This window comes from Physella acuta, unplaced genomic scaffold, assembly GCF_028476545.2.
Source record: "Physella acuta isolate Inbredline_101_S28 unplaced genomic scaffold, ASM2847654v3 ptg001356l, whole genome shotgun sequence".
NCBI classification, from domain to species: Eukaryota; Metazoa; Mollusca; class Gastropoda; family Physidae; genus Physella; species Physella acuta.
The window spans coordinates 21,236-44,663 of NW_026732871.1; the positions used below are offsets into that span (position 1 = coordinate 21,236).

The 23,428-nt window shown below is 32.7% G+C and overlaps 1 protein-coding gene across 5 annotated transcripts in view; it reads right to left on the reverse strand.

Annotated features, from left to right (window-relative positions):
- Positions 1 to 1,925: 1,925 nt before the first annotated feature.
- The window catches only part of LOC131926985 (uncharacterized), a 32,224-nt gene continuing 10,721 nt past the window's right edge, over positions 1,926 to 23,428 (reverse strand). For 3 of the 5 annotated variants that reach the window (XM_059282607.1, XM_059282606.1, XM_059282608.1), the window contains exons 2-17: positions 23,175 to 23,296; positions 22,981 to 23,022; positions 19,777 to 20,046; positions 19,406 to 19,544; positions 19,018 to 19,217; positions 17,094 to 17,248; positions 11,910 to 12,075; positions 11,709 to 11,800; positions 11,366 to 11,570; positions 10,554 to 10,723; positions 10,160 to 10,316; positions 8,719 to 8,880; positions 8,176 to 8,316; positions 7,194 to 7,287; positions 6,998 to 7,064; positions 1,926 to 6,619 (exon numbers count right to left, since the gene is read on the reverse strand). In XM_059282607.1, coding sequence (XP_059138590.1) covers positions 4,574 to 6,619; positions 6,998 to 7,064; positions 7,194 to 7,287; positions 8,176 to 8,316; positions 8,719 to 8,880; positions 10,160 to 10,316; positions 10,554 to 10,723; positions 11,366 to 11,570; positions 11,709 to 11,800; positions 11,910 to 12,075; positions 17,094 to 17,248; positions 19,018 to 19,217; positions 19,406 to 19,544; positions 19,777 to 20,046; positions 22,981 to 23,022; positions 23,175 to 23,268 — 4,200 coding nt within the window. In that variant the 5' untranslated portion in view covers positions 23,269 to 23,296 and the 3' untranslated portion in view covers positions 1,926 to 4,573. Of the gene's footprint in view, positions 6,620 to 6,997; positions 7,065 to 7,193; positions 7,288 to 8,175; positions 8,317 to 8,718; positions 8,881 to 10,159; positions 10,317 to 10,553; positions 10,724 to 11,365; positions 11,571 to 11,708; positions 11,801 to 11,909; positions 12,076 to 17,093; positions 17,249 to 19,017; positions 19,218 to 19,405; positions 19,545 to 19,776; positions 20,047 to 21,305; positions 21,379 to 22,980; positions 23,023 to 23,174; positions 23,297 to 23,428 lie in introns of all 5 variants that reach the window. The other 2 variants (XM_059282610.1, XM_059282609.1) reach the window with 2 other exon arrangements.

The following is a 23,428-nucleotide window of genomic DNA, read 5'->3' on the forward strand; positions in this document are numbered from 1 at the left end:
TCATCCTAACCCGGGGCCTCACGACAATAAGGGTACACTGTGATTTCGGTTCAGCTATGTCCAATTTGATTAAATTTTAATTCGTCTCTCTCGGCTTTTATAGTCCACAGGAGCAGAGGCGTAGCGAGGGCGGGGCGGGCGGACCGCACCCGGTGACACCATTTAGGGGGTGATACCAAGGCAAAAGGGGTCGTCCATAAATGACGTCACACTCGTAGGGGGGAGGGGGGTCCGTAATTTTGTGACGATGTGTGATGAGGGGGAGGAGGGTTCAGATGGTACGACGTCACACTTTTGCATTATAAAAAAGCAATGTTAGAAAACGAATTTTATACGTTAGTACGCGTTTTAGAAAACTGTTTGATTAATGGATGACCCCTTACTGCCGATGGTCGAAGTAGGGAAGGAATGTGACCGAACATTTGTATTTCTTAAATTGAAATTGAAACAAATATGAAAGCATTCACATTTTAATTAGAATTGTGGGTGGAGGTGGACCATTGTGATATTGGGGGAGGGGGGGGGGATGTCTTATTTTTGTGAGATCTGGTTTAGGTGGCTGGGACTATAAATCTATCCTGCTATCTGAAGTACCAACCAGCCTTGGGACCATAAATCTATCCTGCTATCTGAAGTACCAACCAGCCTTGGGACCATAAATCTATCCTGCTATCTGAAGTACCAACCAGCCTTGGGACCATAAATCTATCCTGCTATCTGAAGTACCAACCAGCCTTGGGACCATAAATCTATCCTGCTATCTCAAGTACCAACCAGCCTTGGGACCATAAATCTATCCTGCTATCTCAAGTACCAACCAGCCTTGGGACCATAAATCTATCCTGCTATCTGAAGTACCAACCAGCCTTGGGACCATAAATCTATCCTGCTATCTGAAGTACCAACCAGCTTTGGGACCATAAATCTATCCTGCTATCTGAAGTACCAACCAGCCTTGGGACCATAAATCTATCCTGCTATCTGAAGTACCAACCAGCCTTGGGACCATAAATCTATCCTGCTATCTGAAGTACCAACCAGCCTTGGGACCATAAATCTATCCTGCTATCTGAAGTACCAACCAGCCTTGGGACCATAAATCTATCCTGCTATCTGAAGTACCAACCAGCCTTGGGACCATAAATCTATCCTGCTATCTGAAGTACCAACCAGCCTTGGGACCATAAATCTATCCTGCTATCTGAAGTACCAACCAGCCTTGGGACCATAAATCTATCCTGCTATCTGAAGTACCAACCAGCCTTGGGACCATAAATCTATCCAGCTATCTGAAGTACCAACCAGCCTTGGGACCATAAATCTATCCTGCTATCTCAAGTACCAACCAGCCTTGGGACCATAAATCTATCCTGCTATCTCAAGTACCAACCAGCCTTGGGACCATAAATCTATCCAGCTATCTGAAGTACCAACCAGCCTTGGGACCATAAATCTATCCTGCTATCTCAAGTACCAACCAGCCTTGGGACCATAAATCTATCCTGCTATCTGAAGTACCAACCAGCCTTGGGACCATAAATCTATCCTGCTATCTGAAGTACCAACCAGCCTTGGGACCATAAATCTATCCTGCTATCTGAAGTACCAACCAGCCTTGGGACCATAAATCTATCCTGCTATCTGAAGTACCAACCAGCCTTGGGACCATAAATCTATCCTGCTATCTGAAGTACCAACCAGCTTTGGGACCATAAATCTATCCTGCTATCTGAAGTACCAACCAGCCTGTGATGCTGGTCAGCTTCATGTCCCTACAAAACTTACAGGTTATTTAAACATTCATTGGAAAACATCTAAGTTCATGAAATACAAACTTAAACTGCATACAAGTATATATAAGAGAGGCTCAGAGGTCTGTACATTTCTTTAAAAAAAAACAACAACCCAACAATTCCACATTATGATTTCAACAATGACTTTATATTCCTTTGTTATAAACAATAATAAAATCAAGAGTAAAATATGACCTCAGCAGTAAAATTAGCAGAGACAATTATTTTTGACAAGAATTAAATACTTGGAAGTGTACTCAACACTTTCCATTTTAGAAACAAATCAAAATTGCATGCTTTCTATTCTCATCAGAATGATTTTCCAAAATACAAGCTTACAAGGTACAAAGTAATATTTGACTATGGTTAAAATATATCAGCTAGCTAGAATCTATATTAAAAAACAAAAAGTATGATACAATACACTGAATAAAAATGTGTATATTAAAGCTTTTAGGGGGGTTATTTTGATTAAGAAGTATGGAAGTACCAGTGTTAATACAAGTTGGCTAGAGAAAATCAACATGGCTTTACACAAAAAAACAATGGACATGTCAATGGTTCATTGCAATTAAAACTCTAAGAATATGTTTGCATACACATACAGATGATCTGGGTTAAGATATTCGTACAGATCGGGTGGTTTAGTTTTACATACATTATATACAGGATTAGGTTATGAGATTTTTAAATGTAAGGAGGTAATAGAAAACAGAGTTAGGCATGTTTTGCCTGTATAATATAGGTTACCAGTGCCGGCGCCAGGTTATTTAGCGCCCTAGGCAAAACTTATTAAAAACGCAAACTTTCTATTTGCACCCCCCCCCCCCCCTCAAACTTTCAATTTGCTTTTCCAACCCATTATTTTGGCATCCCCCTACGGCCAGCGCTTTATAGGTAGCGCTGGCCCTGTAGGTTACCGTACTGTTGAATTTGCTCATATATATGTCTACCTTCATCAAAGTAACGTGGAAACATTAATTTTGATTAACAACAAGGCTAAACCTGGAAGAGTTTGTGTCTGTTTTGATTAAGAACAAGGTTATCAACAGAACAGTTTATATTGCATAGTTTTAACAGCTTTGTCACACAAAAAACTTATAGAGAAGTCACAAAAAAAATTTTCTCTTCAAAACTTAAACCAAAAAATGCAGAATTACACATTTAAAAAAAAAGTAATATGCTTAAAAATAAAAGAAGTAAAATGCAGTGTAAAAAAATCATATTTTACACTTTGATTAGATTTAATTTGTTATCATATTAGTGTTAAAAAAAAAATCACATTATACACTTTGATTAGATTTGATTTGTGATTATACTAAACAGAACTTAAGGGCAAAACCATGTAAAGTGACTGTGATATAAGTTAGAATCTAGCTTATATCATCATATGAAATGTTGACAAAGGCTTTTGGCAAAACCATGTAAAGTTGACCCTGAAATAATTTAATTTTGAATAAAATACAAATTAACTGAGTTGCTTTTAACTGTCTAGATAGCAAGAAATATTAGAGTTGTCCTCCACATGAGTCTTGAATTTTTAAAAAATTAAAATTGCATAGAAGCATAGTTGAGTTACAGTAGTTCACAAGTTCCACACAGGCATGTTTGAAATAAACATAATATTACACAAATGTTTCTTTATAACTGGTGAACTAACTAACCATTTCAAATATAATTTTACCTACTTCTTCTAATAAATACAAATTTACAGAAAATGATTAGTAAAAGTCATCAATGATTAAAAAAATAAACCAATCACCTTTTTAAGGTAAAATAAGTAAACAAATAACTGTATTTAAAAATCATTTGTCAAACAAGTAAATGTAAGTAAACTCACATTCATTTATTAAAGTATGTTTGGTTAATAATACAAAATAAAATTACAATCATAATTTCAAACTTAAAGCTAGTAAAAAAATGAAAGTAGTTAAAATAGTCAAATAAAACATCTGATATACTAACTATATTCATTCTACATAAAAACAACCAGAACATTTATGGTAAAACAAAGATGCTTAATATCACAGAATGGCAAAATACTGCTGAGATTTAAAAAAAAATATTACAGTGACAGTCATACATGACATTGAAAACTTATACTGTAATATATATATATGACTTTTTCACTAGTTACTTGATACAGAAACATGACAATAAAAAAAAAGATTTGACTTAATCACTAGTTGGATACACTGTCATGTACTGCAATCAATGACATTATAAAAAAGACTGATACAACCAATTGCAAAGTAAAATAACACTAAATTAAACATTAGTCACTTATATTGCAATCATTTATATCGTAATACATCACATTTAAAAAGACTGACTTAATCACAAACCACATACTGTTTTATATGACAAAAAACTGACTCAATGACTACTTTTTTAGTATTGCATGAAATTATTATTTTTTTTTTAAACTGACTTAATCACGCACAAGTCTGTTTTGACACATGGCATAAACATAAGTGGAAGTAAGCTAGTCATTCACAACCATAAGAGGTTTACTAGACACTGGGTTTTGGATTATGCAGGAACGTCTCTTGTATAATGGACAGGACAATCCTGGACTAATACAACGGATGCACTTTGACCTCTGAACTTTTAACCAGATCTTCATTATGCAGATACTTCTTTAGAGCAATTCATAACAATACTTTTAACAACTATATAGGCAACATTTCAACCATTGATATTTCTTATGAGCAATTTATAAATTTCTTTTATAAGCCAACCAAAAAAACAACAACAATAAAACAACTCAAACAACTTTCTTAAACCCCAGGGGTGTTATGAAAGTGATCCCAACTGTTATTTGAAAACATGTTACTCACTGTGTTACTCACATATCCATTGTGTAGTTTATTTGTACCTTTCTCCAGATCAGCAATGGGTACAGGTGATTTGGATTCAACTTCATTGGGATATTCATGAGAAATATAACCATTATGCAGCAAATGTTCTGTGGTTTCAGAATTGTGTAGAGAGTCACTTTCCATACTGTCTGAGCTGTTGTATTGAGAGTCATTGGGGTCACTTACACCATTGTGTAGACCCCCTGAACTGTTGTATTGATGTTGACTGGGGTCACTTACACCATTGTGTAGACCCCCTGAGCTGTTGTATTGATGTTGACTGGGGTCACTTACACCATTGTGTAGACCCCCTGAGCTGTTGTATTGATGTTGACTGGGGTCATTTAATATGGTGGGAAGATCCTGTAAAACTGATTCATCATCAAGATATGATGTATTGGTGCCAAAAGATATATCCCTCACGCTTGAAACATCAGAAACATTTGAACTGCTGTCATCTTCTGTAATAAATTCTATTTGTTGGTTTAGGAGAGCAGTTGATACAGGTAAATAATCCAATGTATTCACGCTGTTGGATGATGTAGGGGAACTGTTGGTTGATGTAGGGGAACAGTTTACCTGAGTGGGTACAGGTAAATAATCCAATGTATTCATATTGTTGGATGATGTAGGGGAACTGTTTACCTGTGAGGGGACAGGTAAATAATCCAATGTATTCATATTGTTGGATGATGTAGAGGAACTGTTTACCTGTGGAGCTACAGGTAAATAATCCAATGTATTCATGTTGTTGGATGATGTAGGGGAACAGTTGGATGATGTAGGGGAACTGTTTAGCTGTGTAGCTACAGGTAAATAATCCAATGTATTCATGTTGTTGGATGATGTAGGGGAACAGTTGGATGATGTAGGAGAACTGTTTACCTGAGTGGGTACAGGTAAATTATCCAATGTATTCACGTTGTTGGTTGCAGGGGAACTGATTACCTGAGTGGGTACAGGTAAATAATCCAATGTATTCACATTGCTGGATGATGAAGGGGAACTGTTGGTTGATGTAGGGGAACTGTTGGTTGATGATGGGGAACTGTGTACCTGTGAGGGTACAGGTAAATAATCCAATGTATTCACATTGTTGGTTGATGTAGGGAAACTGTGTACCTGTTTGACTACAGGCCTATCTTCAATTTCTTGTGCCAAAACTGGCAGAACAGTTATTGGAGGTTTACTAAACTGGTCTGAAATCAGACGTAGTCTATTGTTCCTGCTACAAGAAGCATCTATGTCAGGTGAAGTAGAGTTTATACTAACATATTCTGGAACTGACTGCTCAGGATCTATTGCTTCTTCTTGCTCAGTTCCTAGCTGAGTTAAGTCATGATTATTTCTCTTGGTAACATTTCTGCCAGCGTCCCTGACATTTTTAGGCCTGATGTCCTCTCTGATGTAAAACACATCAATTTCACGAAATGGATGTTTCAACTTATCAGAAGTGAGAGTAATCTCACTTGGACTAGAAAGGTGCAGATCAGTTGTTGCCAGATTTGTGTCACCATGATGAGCCATTCTTATATATTCTTCTACTTGCCTGTTCATCCCTTCAGAGTTGTTAGGATCATTTAGACTGTTAGAGTCACCCTCTGGGTCACAGACATGACTTGAGGGTTTGGGTTGTTTCAATGATGTATCTGAGCATGGGGGCACCACTGTTGCTTGGTTTTCTGATTCTATTGCTACAATTTCTTGGTTTTCTGATTCAACTGCTCCTATTCCTTGGTTTTCTGATTCTATTGCTATAATTGCTTGGTGTTCTGGCTCAACTGCTTCTATTCCTTGGGTTTCTGATTTAACTGCCACTGTTGCTTTGTTTTCTGGCTCTAATGGCTCATCATAAAGATTGCCTGCATCTGTTGCCAAAACTTCTTGGCTTCCTGTATATATAGGCACAACCACTTGGCTCTCTGGTGGCGTACCAGCCAGGTAGTTATTATTTGTAAGTGAAGCCTGTAATCAGAATACAAACAAATGATTAAAGAAATGGAAAAGTTTCTGAACATTTGAAGGTAAGACCTTGTAAAAAAAATAACAGTTCACATGCAAATGTGTGAGTTTGTCTCTGTTTGTTGTATAGTTAGTTAGCAATTATTCTTAGTAAGCAGTTTTAAGCAATCATCATATTTACTTGTTTCACTTAACACCTAAAGCACTATGTAAGTCATAGTTAAACATTGCTTAATCTGAGCAATGCATGTCAAAACAACTTAAAACTTTCTAAGGTATAAGACACAGGGTGTACAAACATATTACCATGCTATTGTAAAATTACTACCCTTTGGATAAAATTAATGCTGTATTGTGACTATAAAATCAAATGTACATTACCTGTGATGACGCTGTCAATGCTGGTTTATAAAACTCCATTACACGTTTCTTGGATTTTCTACATATACTGAAACAGTCAATAAAATGCTTTATAAAAAGATGACCTAAAAATGATAATTTTATTGCAGAAAAATAACAGACTATTTTTTAACAGCATTTGAAAATTATTTTATGCTTTTGAGAGTATCCAACTCACCAATAAATGATGACAGCTGCAGCAACACCGGCAGCCACACCCAAACTAACAACTACTGCTATTATAACGGTGGCTGTTGTGTCGGAAACATCATCTATACAAGAAAATTGAATCAATTTAACAAGTCATTAAATTTTTTACAATCTTTTAAGATTTGTTTCACATGTAATTTTACCAGTGTTCAGTAATATTGTTTTATTTTTAATTTTTTATTTACAGTCAATGTTTTTTTTTTAAACCCTATGTCAATTTTGGATTACTCCAAATGGCCTGTTTTGACTCTTTACTAATGTTTAAATGTCTAGCGTCATTTATTAAATGTATTATCAGATACTGACAATGAGAGAAAAGCAGTTTTGTATGCTTCTATTAAAAGAAATGTTTAACACTTTACAGTGTAAGTATTGTTTGTAATGAGATTTTGAAGATACCGACGGAAGCAGAAAATAATACATTTTATTTACTTGTTTTCATGTTGTTCTATCACTAGTGGTCCATTTTCTACAGTTTAGAATTATTTTCTTTTAAATTACAGGCAATAATTAATGAAATAAAATGTAATTGAAATGCCTCTGCCTTTGAATCAGGCTTTATAATGTAACTAATACAGTGATATTGAAAAAGAAAGTAGCTCCAGTGACTACCTTGAAATTTTTGAAGCATTTAAAATAATTTTTTATATAAATAATATTTAACATCATACATAATAAACTTTTGTGCATAATGCTATTTATTTTATTTTTATAGTGCCGCGGTTGAAAAATGCATAGTTTTTTTCATGCCGTAGGAAAGTAAAATAGTTTTGTTTTCTGCCGGGTAAAGGGTTAAAAAAATTATTTATCACTTATAAAATTTTGCAACTTTTTTTTTTTGTAAATCCAGAGTTATTCACCTTATATTAGGAATTAAATGATTGCTTATAGTGATTAGGTGGAATATTGTAAAATAAATGTTTCAGGACAAATGATTTGATGAAAGATACCTTTATGCCTGGTTGTTGCTGTGATGCTTCGCTTGGGCCCTTGTTTATATATAGATTCAGCCCACAGGTAAACTGTATAGTCATGCTTCTCTATGAGGTCATAAGCTGTGTAGTTACTTGCAGAGCTGTTTAGTGTGACATCTGAGAAAGAAATAAGTACAACATGGGAATGGTGAGATTCTTGAAAGATTTCTAACATAAATAAAATTGAAAAAATAAAAAAAATAAAACCAGGAATAAATAAAAAGCAGGAGTGAGCTCCCCACAACTTTTTGGTCTATTCTTTTATAACATAAGGATTGGGATGGCAATTACAGCAGAATTAGTCAATGGAAATGGTAAGTATCTTTGCAATAAACAAAACTAATCTAATATTTATGAATGAAATTTTGCCAACCTAAATCTAACCATACTTAAATTATCATATTTATACACAAATACATCCACAATGACAAATAGGATTGTAAAACAGTGTTTTGAAGGTGTAAAAATTTCAATTTTGATTATAGGAATATTCAAACCAGCAACAAATGAACGACTTACTAGTGCATGATTCCTCATTGAACTCAGGCTTAGAGCAAATACTGATGTGATAGTAGAGAATGAGGGTCTTAGTGTCTTTACTACAGGGCTCTGATCTCCATGTCAAGGTCAGTGAACCTACATCTCCTGGGTTCACTTGGAATCCTGAAGGGGCTTTGGGCTCTACAGACAACATGGGAAGTTATATTTCAATGATAACTACATTAAATAGTGAAGGGGCTTTGGGCTCTACAGACAACATGGGAAGTTATATTTCAATGATAACTACATTAAATAGTGAAGGGGCTTTGGGCTCTACAGACAACATGGGAAGTTATATTTCAATGATAACTACATTAAATAGTGAAGGGGCTTTGGGCTCTACAGACAACATGGGAAGTTATATTTCAATGATAACTACATTAAATAGTGAAGGGGCTTTGGGCTCTACAGACAACATGGGAAGTTATATTTCAATGATAACTACATTAAATAGTGAAGGGGCTTTGGGCTCTACAGACAACATGGGAATTTATATTTCAATGATAACTACATTAAATAGTGAAGGGGCTTTGGGCTCTACAGACAACATGGGAATTTATATTTCAATGATAACTACATTAAATAGTGAAGGGGCTTTGGGCTCTACAGACCTGACAACATGGGAAGTTATATTTCAATGATAACTACATTAAATAGTGAAGGGGCTTTGGGCTCTACAGACAACATGGGAAGTTATATTTCAATGATAACTACATTAAATAGTGAAGGGGCTTTGGGCTCTACAGACCAGACAACATGGGAAGTTATATTTCAATGATAACTACATTAAATAGTGAAGGGGCTTTGGGCTCTACAGACAACATGGGAATTTACATTTCAGTGATAACTACATTAAATAGTGAAGGGGCTTTGGGCTCTACAGACAACATGGGAATTTACATTTCAATGATAACTACATTAAATAGTGAAGGGGCTTTGGGCTCTACAGACAACATGGGAAGTTATATTTCAATGATAACTACATTAAATAGTGAAGGGGCTTTGGGCTCTACAGACAACATGGGAAGTTATATTTCAATGATAACTACATTAAATAGTGAAGGGGCTTTGGGCTCTACAGACAACATGGGAATTTATATTTCAATGATAACTACATTAAATAGTGAAGGGGCTTTGGGCTCTACAGACAACATGGGAAGTTATATTTCAATGATAACTACATTAAATAGTGAAGGGGCTTTGGGCTCTACAGACAACATGGGAATTTACATTTTAATGATAACTACATTAAATAGTGAGAAACAAATAACTACATTAAATCATTAGAAACAAATAGCTACATTAAATAGTGACAAATAAAAAAACTACATTAAATAGTAAAAAAAAGATTTTTAAAAATGTATGTAGTGTCTTCTAGACTAAAATTTTACCAGCTGCAGAATAAAAAAATTGGCATTACCAACATCAGCACGGTAAACACAATCAGTCCAGTGAATTCCTGCTAATCTTTTATCAGGGTGTTTTAGTGCGTAGCCAAACAAGTTCTTTTTAATATTCATATTCTGAATCTCCAGAAAACCAACACTAAGATTCACTACCACAGTTGTGTAATCATCCTAGGGAAACATAACATTTTTGGGAACAGCAATAAAATTATTCAGTTACTGTAATACAGGGAGGCAATTTTCAGATAATCCTGATTTTAATCAATTAGAATTCTGGTTTGTTAACAATTCTTGTAGACACAAAAGTACTAAACATATTTATAAAACACTTTTGTATTAATAATTTTGTTGCTTTAGTTATGGCGCTAAATTGGCTGAGATATTGTTCATTCATGCTTTAATACTTACATAACAAATTTTTGGGATATAGTATTCCTCACAATAATATAATTCCAACTCATCTAAAGGATCTGCACTGCTTGTGTCCCATGTGGCTGAAATATTCTTTACAATGCTGGAGAGCTGAATGTCAAATTTTTCCTCTACTTTGAACTGCAAATCTTTTATCACTGGTATTTCTGTAACACATAGGAGTTGTAAGAAGATAATGAAATATTACAATATTTGTTTTTAAAATTTAAATTCAACTTTCAATCAGCTGGGCACACATGGGCACAGATAAATGGGGCAGCTTAAAACCGAGTCCGATGGAGATGTGTGGTTGCAGCCCTTTGCTCCCCAGGGGCCACAAAGGAATGATGATGATGATTTCAATCATAAGATTATTTCAAGTGAGTCTAACAGACAAGCTGTGAGCTGAACTCAAGACTTTTGGGGTTGGAAGAATGAGATCTACTGTCCGTCAAATGTTGACACATACAAATCAGAATATGAGCACATCTTTTAGAACACTTAACCTTTGTAGCTATATGAAATTCTATAAATAGACTGGCTGATGATCTAGGATCTTTGAATTTAAATATTTCAAAGGCATTTTTAAAATAAAAAATACAACTTAACATTAGGGAATAATCAGGTTATGTGTAAGATAAAACACAGAACAAATTTTGTATTTTTGTCTGGATAGTTAGCTCTGGATGTTTAGTTCTAGGTGTGGTTTGGCTTAGGTGCTGTTGTGGGAGTTAGTCATTGGAAGATTCACATTGTGGGGTGTTCTAAATTCTTTGAGTCCTAGTGTGAATCTGATAAAGTGAACGTACCTTTACTACGAGCAGGTATGAAAATGGATGATGGCTGTAGAGATTTGCCAACTTTAGTAGCTGCATATATAGATATATTGTAATCAGTTTCACAGTTAAGGTCTGCTATATAGTAGTTGGATCCTTTTCTCAACAGATCTGTTGCATTATTAATCTCTACTTCATAGTAAGTTAAGACACCTTGTAGCAAGCTAGCTGTTGGTTCCTATAGGAAAAAAGAAATGACTTCCTTTGTTTTTGTTAGGTGAAAGACAAGATTTATCACTGAATTGCATGTTAACTTTAAATGGATCTGCATTTTGTCCTTTAAAACCTGTGATGGTTGTTTGAATTTGTGAATTACCTGCCAATAAATGTAGACTTTTCTTTCATTTAATTCTGTACATTTCTCCTCATAAAAACTGGTTTCTGTCAAGTTAGGGCCATACAAAGGTCCTGTAATGAAATTGTGAGACTGTTATTTTCTGAATACAGTTGGATACTTGTCATTTCTTTAATTCTGCGTTGTTTAAATTATAGAGTTAAAAAATAAATGAAAACCAACTGTCTTCATTTGTAGATCCAGTGATGTAGGTCCAATCACTCCATGGCTGTTGAATCTGCCCTTTGACTTGAAATCTTAATGTGTATGTAGTGAAGGGTTTCAGGTGACACAGTGCAATAGAGGAGTTTGCTTGTGGGTATGGTGCCAGGGTGGTGGAGTTTTCTCTCTAGAATTAAACAAAGAAGAAATATTATGGAATTTATACGTTTAATTAGTAGTAGTCGTAATAAGTAAAATTACAACCTATTTATAGTATGTAAATATAAGCTAATAATGACTTCATAACAATTAATGTACTTAATAATAATTAAATTTTAGAGACTTCCAAAAGCAAATTGCAATGAATATAATGGTCAGTTCATTTTTTTTTTCCCCAATATAATTGTAAATTCTTATTAAGGTAGAATAAGAAATAGGTGCGCCTCTGCCACTTCGCTATATAAAAAAGTGATATCAAGTTTTGTGTAGTGAGGCTAGCAGCAAGCAGTGTGGCAATTTAGAAAACATCTTATGTGACTTATACACAACTTACAGCACATTTATTTCCTACAGTACAAGAAAAACTCTAGGAAAATTTTAAGTATAAATGTCTATTACCATAAACAATATTCTTAATCTATTACAGTTGAACAATACAACAATACATTTTTAAAAAAATTAAAATGTGTGGATATTTTCTTTAATCAAGGCAGAGGTAATATGAGAGAATGGCATTCACAACCTATGATTAGCATTTGGCTAGAAGGAAATAGGCAAAAACATTGTGCTAAATCAATGGGTGTAAAAGTATTTTATAAGGGGTAATTCAGGAAAAAAGATACAGACGCAAGAATCAAAACAGAAGCTATGAAACAATTCAAAAAATTGTATCAACTCATATGATACAGATAGCCATCACTGTTATCAAGTACTGTGAGAGAAACATGAGCTTATGTTTAACATGCAGTGCATTGATTATTTAAATGTAAATTATGTATACCATTTACCCAGTCAAATAGTGGTGATTCACAAATGAATGAAACTGTTCTTTAACCTGATATTCAAAGACCAACTAGGATATGCTAGAAATAAGCAGGGGTGGGGGGAGGAAAATAATTATTGGTTCAAAATTAGCACTTTAACACTTAACATTCAATTAATTTTAAAGAAAATTAAATTAGAAGCTGTGAAGAAAAGACAACTAATCTGCTTAACACAAGGATAAATCCATTTTTCTTTTTTACTTTTTGTTTACAGTGGAAAGGGGAAGTATTGTAATCATGCACAAAAATCACATGAAACTTCATCATACATGGAGTGTAGGGGATTTTAAACAGGCAAAAATTCTAAATCCAGATATATCAAAATCTCGTTATTTTTCACGTCACTGAGTCAGAAAAATAAGGCTTTACGAGTTAGTCAGTGTGTGTATGTTTGTTTGTATGTCTGTGAACACGATAACTTGAGTACCATTTCAGTTATGTTGACAAAATTTTATTTACAAGTTTGTATCAGTTTTCTGTCAATTTTTTAGGTGTAAAATGCACTATCACAATACTTTCTCTAAACTCTGTATATAAAAGTAAAAAAGTAATTGTAACACTGTTTCAACAACTTTAATAAATAACAAAAATATCATTATTAGAAGAGCTCTCATTATTTTTTGGTAAAATTTAGTTTTTACTTTTTACTAGATTGATGAAAATTTGACTTGTACTTTGATATATTGAAATGTACTTTAAGTATGTATTGTATTTGATGTATGCAATAAAATGTAACACTTTTTTATAATGAAAAAAATTATGGCTAAAATTGGCTTATTAGGCCTAGCTACATTTTGAGAAGCAGTCACTTTGGCAATCATTGAACCCCCCCCCCCCCTTACATTAGCAATGTTATTACTTTATAAGTTATTAAGAAAAAAAACCACATATAACTAGAAGAATGGCAGATGAAGTAAATATCTTTCTTTTTGCAAGGCATTAAGAAGAGTTTAATGACAAGGGAAATGCTACCTTTACAAACCATTATATATGGTTGGTCCTGGAGGCTGTAAGTTTGCTCTAGTCTCAGATTATAAATTGCTTTAAACTGACATATAACATTGCCTTAGGGTTAAAGTAACTGAATACAAATTGAAGACAAGATATGGCTTACTAGATCTCATTTTGCAACAAGCAATACAAGATGGTCAGGTAAGGATGTAAGGATATTAATAGGGATATCAGGTGTAAACACAATAAGATTGTTTAATGTTGCCAGATTGTCTCACCAATCAAAGGATTGTTCAATGTTGCCAGATTGTCTCACCAATCAAAGGATTGTTCAATGTTGCCAGATTGTCTCACCAATAAAAGGATTGTTTATGTTGCCAGATTGTCTCACCAAAGGATTGTTTAATGTTGCCAAATTGTCTCACCAATCAAAGGATTGTTTAATGTTGCCAGATTGTCTCACCAAAGGATTGTTTAATGTTGCCAGATTGTCTCACCAATCAAAGGATTGTTTAATGTTGCCAGATTGTCTCACAAAAGGATTGTTTAATGTTGCCAAATTGTCTCACCAATCAAAGGATTGTTTAATGTTGCCAGATTGTCTCACCAAAGGATTGTTTAATGTTGCCAGATTGTCTCACCAATCAAAGGATTGTTTAATGTTGCCAGATTGTCTCACCAAAGGATTGTTTAATGTTGCCAGATTGTCTTGTCTCATCAAAGGATTGTTTAATGTTGCCAGATTGTCTCACCAAAGGATTGTTTAATGTTGCCAGATTGTCTCACCAAACAAAGGATTGTTTAATGTTGCCAGATTGTCTCATCAAAGGATAGTTTAATGTTGCCAGATTGTCTTGTCTCATCAAAGGATTGTTTAATGTTGCCAGATTGTCTCACCAAAGGATTGTTTAATGTTGCCAGATTGTCTCACCAAACAAAGGATTGTTTAATGTTGCCAGATTGTCTCATCAAAGGATTGTTTAATGTTGCCAGATTGTCTCACCAAACAAATAACCTCACTCTATATATCAACTTCTAGGGTGAGGCAAAATGGGGTGGTAAAAACAACAGAAAAAAAACTTTATACAAAACTTGTACATTTGTTTCCTAGCTGTTAGAGGGTGTGTCAGAAGATTCCATGTAAACAAGAGACCTATGTGAGAAAACTAGCATGAGGTATGTTTCTGGTTAAAAGCAAAACATTGTCTAAACCCTTCAGGGGCTACTCAAGTACAGATTTCAATTGAGAAACTAAATCACCATATGAACTCTGGTGGTAGTTCTGCTTATGTTGATACTTCCTTTACACAAATGTTGAAAATAACAACAGGTTCAATTTAAATATCATGCTTGTTTAAAAAAGGTTTAACAAAAAATGTTATGTTTTTAGTTTTGAAATACAACAAATATTAACAAATTTATAATGACAAGCTTTTAAATGCACAGATGTTTAAAAATATAGACTTGCTTCCCTTCATAAGAACATTTGGTCACTAAAGTGAGTAAGAGATTTTACAAGTGACCAATGCTTTATTAAAGAAAGTAATTTTTTTTGTCTTCAGTGGATTTAAAATCTTAATATAAAATTATATTGGCTTTATTTACTACTTTTTAGTACTTTGTTCTTAATGAAACAGACACAACATATGACTAAAAATATATGCTTTTTAACTCAATCAGTAGCTCACAATCTCTAAAAGACATCTGCCACCAACCATAAGGGACAAACATTTTACCATCGTAAACAGCCTAATCAAGTAATTGCTTTAGATTAATTCTGTTATCTCCGATTTTACTATTACATATAGTAATCTTAATATTAATTTTTAATTAAAATTAGATATTCTTGCATTGTCACTAAAGAACTTCAAACATTTGAACGAAATTGCTGCATTTGAATGCAGGTCAAAATGTAGTTTGCCACAAACAAACAAAAAGCAAACAAACAAATGAACAGACAGTGTGAACTTAATAAAAATGTATTAAAATGTAGTTCTAAAATAAAACTTTATGACCAAGATTATCCAATTTCTAACAGTATGTCTGACTAACCCACACACAAAAAAACAACCTTTAAAAGAAATGTAATTGTACTTGAGGATCAGTTATCCATTGGATTATGGTCTGTGATAAAAATTTTAATTTAAAAAAAATTGATAATTGTAGTTCCACTGAGAGCTAAGCTAAAACAATAATAAAAAAAGCCTTTTTTAAAGGCCTTTTTTAAGTTCACTTGTATGTTTGTGGAATGGAATATTAATTTAAACCACTTCCCATTGTCCGATAGAGCTCAAATTTGGCACAGTGGCAGATTTTGGATGAGAAAGCAAGAATTTTTAATTTTTTATTAAGTTAAAGGCTTTTATTAGATAGACAATTTAATTTTTTTAAATATTATATTTTGTTTGTTTATCTGCAAGTCTTGGAATATTAGTTTAACCCACTTCAGATTGACCTGAAATTCAGCAATTCATGCAAGAATACCTCTTTTTAAATTTAATTAGATAGACAATTTAATTTTAATATTACTATATTAAATTACTATATACAATTATAAAAGGGGAGGTAACAAGATAATAAATAAAATACTAGTGATTGCTTGATCAGAGGGCTGTCGAGAGTGAACTGTATTGAGAGTTGGTTGATTTCATGCTCAGATAATTGAATTTTAGAGATTGTAAGCTACTGGACTGATTTTAAAAAAAACAACACATATTTAGTCGGAGCCCATGTAATGTTAGTTTTATTTAAAAACAAATTACTAAAAAGTGGAAATTAATTCTCACATAAAAAAATTTTTTAAGGAAAAAGGCTTTGATTTAATTTATAAATGTGGTATGTTTAAAAATAAAAGCCTGGAAGCTAACTTGTGGAAAATTTATTCTCTTTTGTGGGGGAGTTTATTGATAGGTTTACATTCTATAACATAAGACCAATGTTTAATGTTCATCATTGAGCAAAACCTTCATACCAGTATATAGCTTTAAAAAGGTTACACCAAACTAAAGGTATTTCTTACTTGATGCTTTTGTGGTTTGTGAATCAAAGTTTTTTTTCCCTTACAACTTTATTTTTATGTGAGAATTTTTTATATTAATTTCATTAATAAATTAATAAAAGAAAAAAAAAAAGATGATTGTTAAAAACAATAAAAGTAACATTTTTACAATGCTAACAATGATGAATAACTGATTAACAATGCACTACTAACCATCCATTTCATCATGTCTTCTTCTTTAAACTCAATCTGGTAAAATCTGGGACACATTTTGCAGAGGTCAATATACTCAGGATTTCTCCAGGTAAAGTTGAAGCATGTGCTTGTCTTATGGGTTATGGTTAAGTCTGATGGAGGGCCAGACTTTACTGAAACAAGAGAACACATTCAATATCATTTTTATATTGATTAAAGCTGATTGGAAAATAAACAAAGGTCTGTAATAATAAAGCTGTTGCAGTCTATGATTAAGCTTGTTGTTAGAATGGCATTCAACAGTTAAATGTTGGTGGAGAACAAGTGTGGACATTTAAATTAACTCGTCATTAGTTATATTAATAATTATTTAAATTTTTTTTTTTAAATTTAGCTGTGAGGCTATTATTTTGTTATTTATGGCCATTGTCTTAGTTTTGTCATAAAATATAACAAATATTATATCAACAGAATTTGTTTGTCTGAATTGCTTGTTCAGAGTATCTGTACAATGTACCGAACTTTAAAATACAAATTTATGTCAAGACAAATGTTATACAAAAATTCATTTGAAGACGACAATAACATAACGGTTAAGAGTGGCCTCCTTTACCCAGAGTAAAATAATAAGATATTTTTTCACCACAATGATATGTGTAAATCTGGCCTATATGTTAGTGTGCAAACCAATCTGTCCCTCAGGTTGCTAGAACAAAACCCATGAAGTCACTGTAATTTTTTTAATGATTTGTTTAAATGTAATTTCTTAGACGTTAACTTTATAATGATTGACTTTTTTTTGCTCCTATTACTATTAGGTTCCAACAGTTATCTATAGGATATGTTTGACAGATTTTCAAATTTTAGAAAATGAAGAAATTAATGTTTGCATTCATTATATTGTGTTCTCATCAAGGCATGAACCATTAAGAAAATCATTTTTCATCAGCAGAAATTTAAAAAAAATAGCTCTTTTAAAAATAAATAACAACAAAAAAAACCACAAATAACCAGATTTTTTACTGAATTACCGCAATAAATCTGTTTGGGTATTAAATAAATTAATATGGTATTTGGTTGATTTAAATATTTTTTTGTTATTTTTTGTAATAGTATGGGAATTTTATATTTGATGAGCGGAAGTTACCACTAAGCTGACCTCAGCACCCCCCCCCCCACATCCTGCAAGTATCCACCAAACTTTCATAACCCTTCCCCCCCTCCCCCCTTCACTCTTGGATGTCAGAAATGGAAGCTTTAAAGGCACTTGGTAGTAGTTTGGGTCAAGGAAGAGGGATTCATTTAGGGTTACAAGGCTTCATGAGGGTGGCCGTAGTAGGATAAAAAGTAATTTTTGTCTGAAAAAAAAAACTTTATAAAAAACCACAAAAAATAATTGTTTTTAACTGAATTTTTTAACGCAATGAATTAGTTTGGGTATTTTATAAAGTAATAAGAATATTCTTTGACTAAAATACATATATTTTAGTTCTTGCTTATTGTATCAGTAAGAGAATGTTATAACATAAATGATGTTTGAAAGTTACTGCTAAGACAACCAAAACACCCCCCCCCCCCCACTTTGCAAAAGTACAGAAAACTCAATTTCCCTATGACCCCCCCCCCCCCCCCCCCCCCCCCCCTCTCCAGCATGTACATCAGAAATGGTTGTCCCTAAGGATTGTGGCAGAAGTTAGGGTTTAGGAACAACAGGGATTCATTTGGGGTTAAAAGGGTTTATACAGAGTGGGGTGGGTGTAATGACATATTGATTTGTGTTGTGCAGTGACGCTGACAGACACTTCTACAACAGAAGACTGGATGGTCTAGTGCTACAAATAACTCAGTTTCTTTTGATTATAATCCATTGCTAAAGAGACATGTGACAACTACAAATTTGTCATTAAAAGTTCAATCAATTTCTGAAAATAAAATCACTTACTGTGATCATCAACGTTAAAGCTATGTATTGCTGTGGCGCTGGATGGTAGTTCAAAAACAAGAAAACTTGTATCCCTTTTAGCAGTATTTGATAAGGTTAAATTGACAGTTATCTTAAAGAAGAGCTTTGATGCTCCATTGTACCCTCTGTCAGCTATTGCACATGATGTATCTGTTGCAGTGCTGCATGGTAAACTGTAACTGTAAAGAAATGTATTTTTAGTTGAACTTATTTCAATGTACAAACAGCAAATCCATGGTTTCAGCCTACATAAAATATCACAAGATTTAATTTTAAAAATTACTTTTTAAACTAGCCATCAGTATTATTTATCAATCTGCCATATATAATCACTTGGGTAACCATGACAAATTACTGATAGACTTACTTTAGCTCAGGTGCAGAACCAAAATACCAATTTGTATTCACTTGTGTGCTCCAGTAAGTATTTGCTAGGTTCCAAGTCACTTCTATTTTGTCTTTGTAATAATAAGTTCCCATAAAATCTGTGATATTCTGTATGGGATCTGTTATCAAGGATATATCATTTAACAAAACCATTTTAAATTCTTGGAAAAACTTTGGTAGCATTTAAAAATTATAAACAATAATGTGAAATTCAACTAACAAAAACATGTATTAAAGTTCATGTAACTGACATATTCGTAATTGTTGAAATACAAAATGGTAAATATTCTTTGAACTTTTGACAAAATATGCAGAATAAACAGAAATACAGAATATAAATTCAAAACATACTATCTGCTTTAATGTAAGTAGTCCTCAAAGACTTTTTAGTTGTTCTGCAGTCTACATTAGTTGTTATATAAAATTCTTTAGTTATGTTGATATCAGCTTCAATGGATCTGGATGTAACTTTTAAACCTTCTTTGATGGTCCACGTTGTGTTAATACCACTTATTTCAAAGTACATTTCTGAAGCAGAAACATCATTGATTTCCTCATGTAAAGTACAATTCAGCCTTAGTATTTCCCCATAAAACACAACTGGGTTCATAGGCTTGATATCTGGTAAAAATAATGTTTGCAAAAATCATCTACAATATGTACATTGCTTATAATTAAACAAATTACTGTTTAAAAGTAATAAATGCAAGAAATGCTTGATTTCATTATCATATTTAGGTAAGTTTTGAAATTACAGTAAAAACCATATTATAAAAAAGTCAACATTTTCTATGGAGACTCAATAAAACACAACCTGAGCAAAAAAATAAAATAAAAAAATATTGGTGAAACAGTAACTAAATACAAATGTGAATACAAACATGCAACATCATCACCCTAGAATGACAAGGTTACATCAGTCTATATAAAATGCAGAACTTAGAAAATTGTTATTCTAGCGAGATAGTTTATTAATTCAACATATAAAGCATTAGAATAAATAAGAGAAGTTAGTGTTTTTAGTAAACAAAGCCAAAATAAAATTTCATGTTAAAAGATGATAAAAATTGTGCAAGGTAGACCAAAAAAAATGAAAATGTATTAACTAGACCTTTTTAAAAATTTTCAGTTGATTACTAGCTGGATAATTAGAAACTAAGGTTACTATAGATCTACATATAATCAACATAAGAGCTTTTGCAATTATAGTAGATAAAAACAATATGTAAAAAGTATTACAAATATAAAGCCATTACTAGCAGGTGGTACCTTATATTTACTTGTGAAGATAAAAAGATCAGTCTAGCCTTAAGTGCTAATTTAAAGTTTTAACTAGACCAGCTAAAAAAAGACAAATCTGAGCCAGATTTATTAGGCTGTCAAGGAAATGAATAAGGTTAGTTTCAAAGTTCTATTGATAGACTCAAAGTAGACCTACACATTTATATTAAATAATCTGCAATTAGATAATAGTGATCATTTAACTAACAATGAGAAATACAATAAAGTTCAGCTAAACTGCTGTTTGAAAAAAAGGTAGGAAGGAACTATGTGATTTACCACACTGAAATAAATTGCAACTGATACTAATAAAATACATTTTTTTAAATGTTCACTCCTTACAAACTGAAAATACCTTTCAAATACAAGTTTGTATAATATACCAAACAAAATAAACAAAAAAAAAAAAGAAATAAAATAAAATAATATATTATGAATTTTATAAAAAAATGACCATAAAATCAAATCCCCTTCATGGTCTACACTATATCCAACTAACTTTCCTCTCTTTGATTTATTAAAAACCAATTTAAGTTTAAAAACAAATAAACTTAAAAGTGAAAACTGCTACCAAAAGGTTTTACAGCACATTATTATACCTATACTTTATTGTGAATTAGAGACTTTGTCAGTGGACATTTTCTTCTGAGATGTAATTCAGCTGTAGGGCATCTGTGTATTTAAAGGGAATGGAACAGCTTTCAAGGACCCAATTGTACTGAGAGGTATTGCTGTTTCGCAACAATAAAAAAATTAGTACAATTTCCTAAAATGAAATGAAATCTTATTTAGGCACAGTTCAGAGCACTGAAAAACATAAGTCACATTCAAATTCATCAAAAAAAAATTCTGTTTGGACCCATTCAGACTGCAACAAAATGTTAGTATTTATCTAGTTAAATGAGAGAATAAATTTAAAAAATGGAACAAGCTGCATCTAAAAACAAGACAAAGTTTACAAAGTGAAACTATTCTAATCTATCGTATTTATATGTTACAGGTGTTAGATTTCAAGCAGGCTATACAAATGGAAGATAGAGAAGGGAGGCAACTAGTGCTTTTTATCTATCTGTCTATCCATCTATCTTTTTATCTATCTATCTATCTATCTATCTATCTATCTATCTATCTATCTATCTATCTATCTATCTATCTATCTATCTATCTATCTATCTATCTATCTGTCTGTCTGTCTGTCTGTCTGTCTGTCTGTCTGTCTGTCTGTCTGTCTATATGTCTATCTATCTATCTATCTATATATAAATGAAAGAATGTGTGTTTGTGGGTTTGTTTGTCTTATATACAATATTTCATCTTTAATTCAATTGCCATAAAACTTGGGTGTAGTTTGACGCCCAGAGTACTCCAGCAGTTACCTTAGTAACTGGGATCCACTAATTGGACATCCTGCACCAGCAGTCATATGCCCCAGTTTTCTCTTTTTATGTTGTGGTTTAACGTTATTGCTATATTTTCCTAAAAGTTAATCCATTTCAGAGTCATTTTTGCTGTTTTTAAATTTGTTGAATCTGGATTTATTTATATGTAGCTAATACAGTGATAATGAAAAAAAAGTAGCTCCAGTGATTAGATTGAATTTTATTTTTAGCATTTAAAATAAACTTTTTCTTGGAATACTGCTTTGATTATGGATTTCTGGGATTAATGTTATTTATATTTATTATAATTATTAGTAATTTATTAAGCTATTTAATCTCATACATCAGGGGTCTCCAAACTTTTCAGTTCGAGGGCCGCATTAACTATCAAATTTCAGTTCGGGGGCCAGTTTCTTCCAGGCATGTCTTTGATTTCTCTGGGCAAAGTTCCTCAGCCATCACCAACAAACGTTTTTTCAGTGGACAAAAAGATCTCCGCGGGCCGGATGAGAGGACCTCGCGGGCCGCATCCGGCCCGCGGGCCGTAGTTTGGAGACCCCTGTCATACATAATAAATTTAGAACATTTTCTGTATAATTCTATTTGTTTTATTTACTAAATGTATGGTAATAATATTTCTAAATTATTATTTTTAAAGTACCTCGGTTGAAAAATGTAAAATCTAAAATCCTTCTCATGTACAAACTGTAATGGGTTAATTATTCTAAGCAAAAATTTGTAAAAAGAGAGCATGAACATCTGCTAAAATTAGTTGTCTTTTTAATGACAAAATTAGAGTTAGAATTAGTAGCAATGGTTATACTTCTGATAAAATTAGAAAACAATTAGCATGCATGAGATACAACAAAAAATCATGCAGTTTTTATTATCATACCAGCAGAATAATCTGGTTCACCCCAGTCATAACCTTGGGCAGCTAAAAAAAGGTTTCACAAGACATATTTAGTTTAAAACCAAATCTTAAAGGCTACAATTTTAAAAAATTTTAACTAAATTATTTCATAAAACATTGGTCTGTTTATTTGCACAAAATGCTATAGCTATAAAGTGAAATTTTAAGACACATACCTGCTTTATGATCAACTAGAAGTCCTAAAGCTTGGGATGCCAATATACAAATGTACACTTTAGTAAAACATAGAGAAGTCATCTTAAAGGTCATGAAGATTACTTAATCTAGGTTTGTCAGCCTGAAATAGTCAAACAAAAATGCTATAATAAAGTTTTACAATACAAGTGAAACCATTTTTGAATAATAAAAATATAAAATAATGGAGAAATTCTGAAATTTATTTAAGCACTGTCACTGTGCATTGCAAATT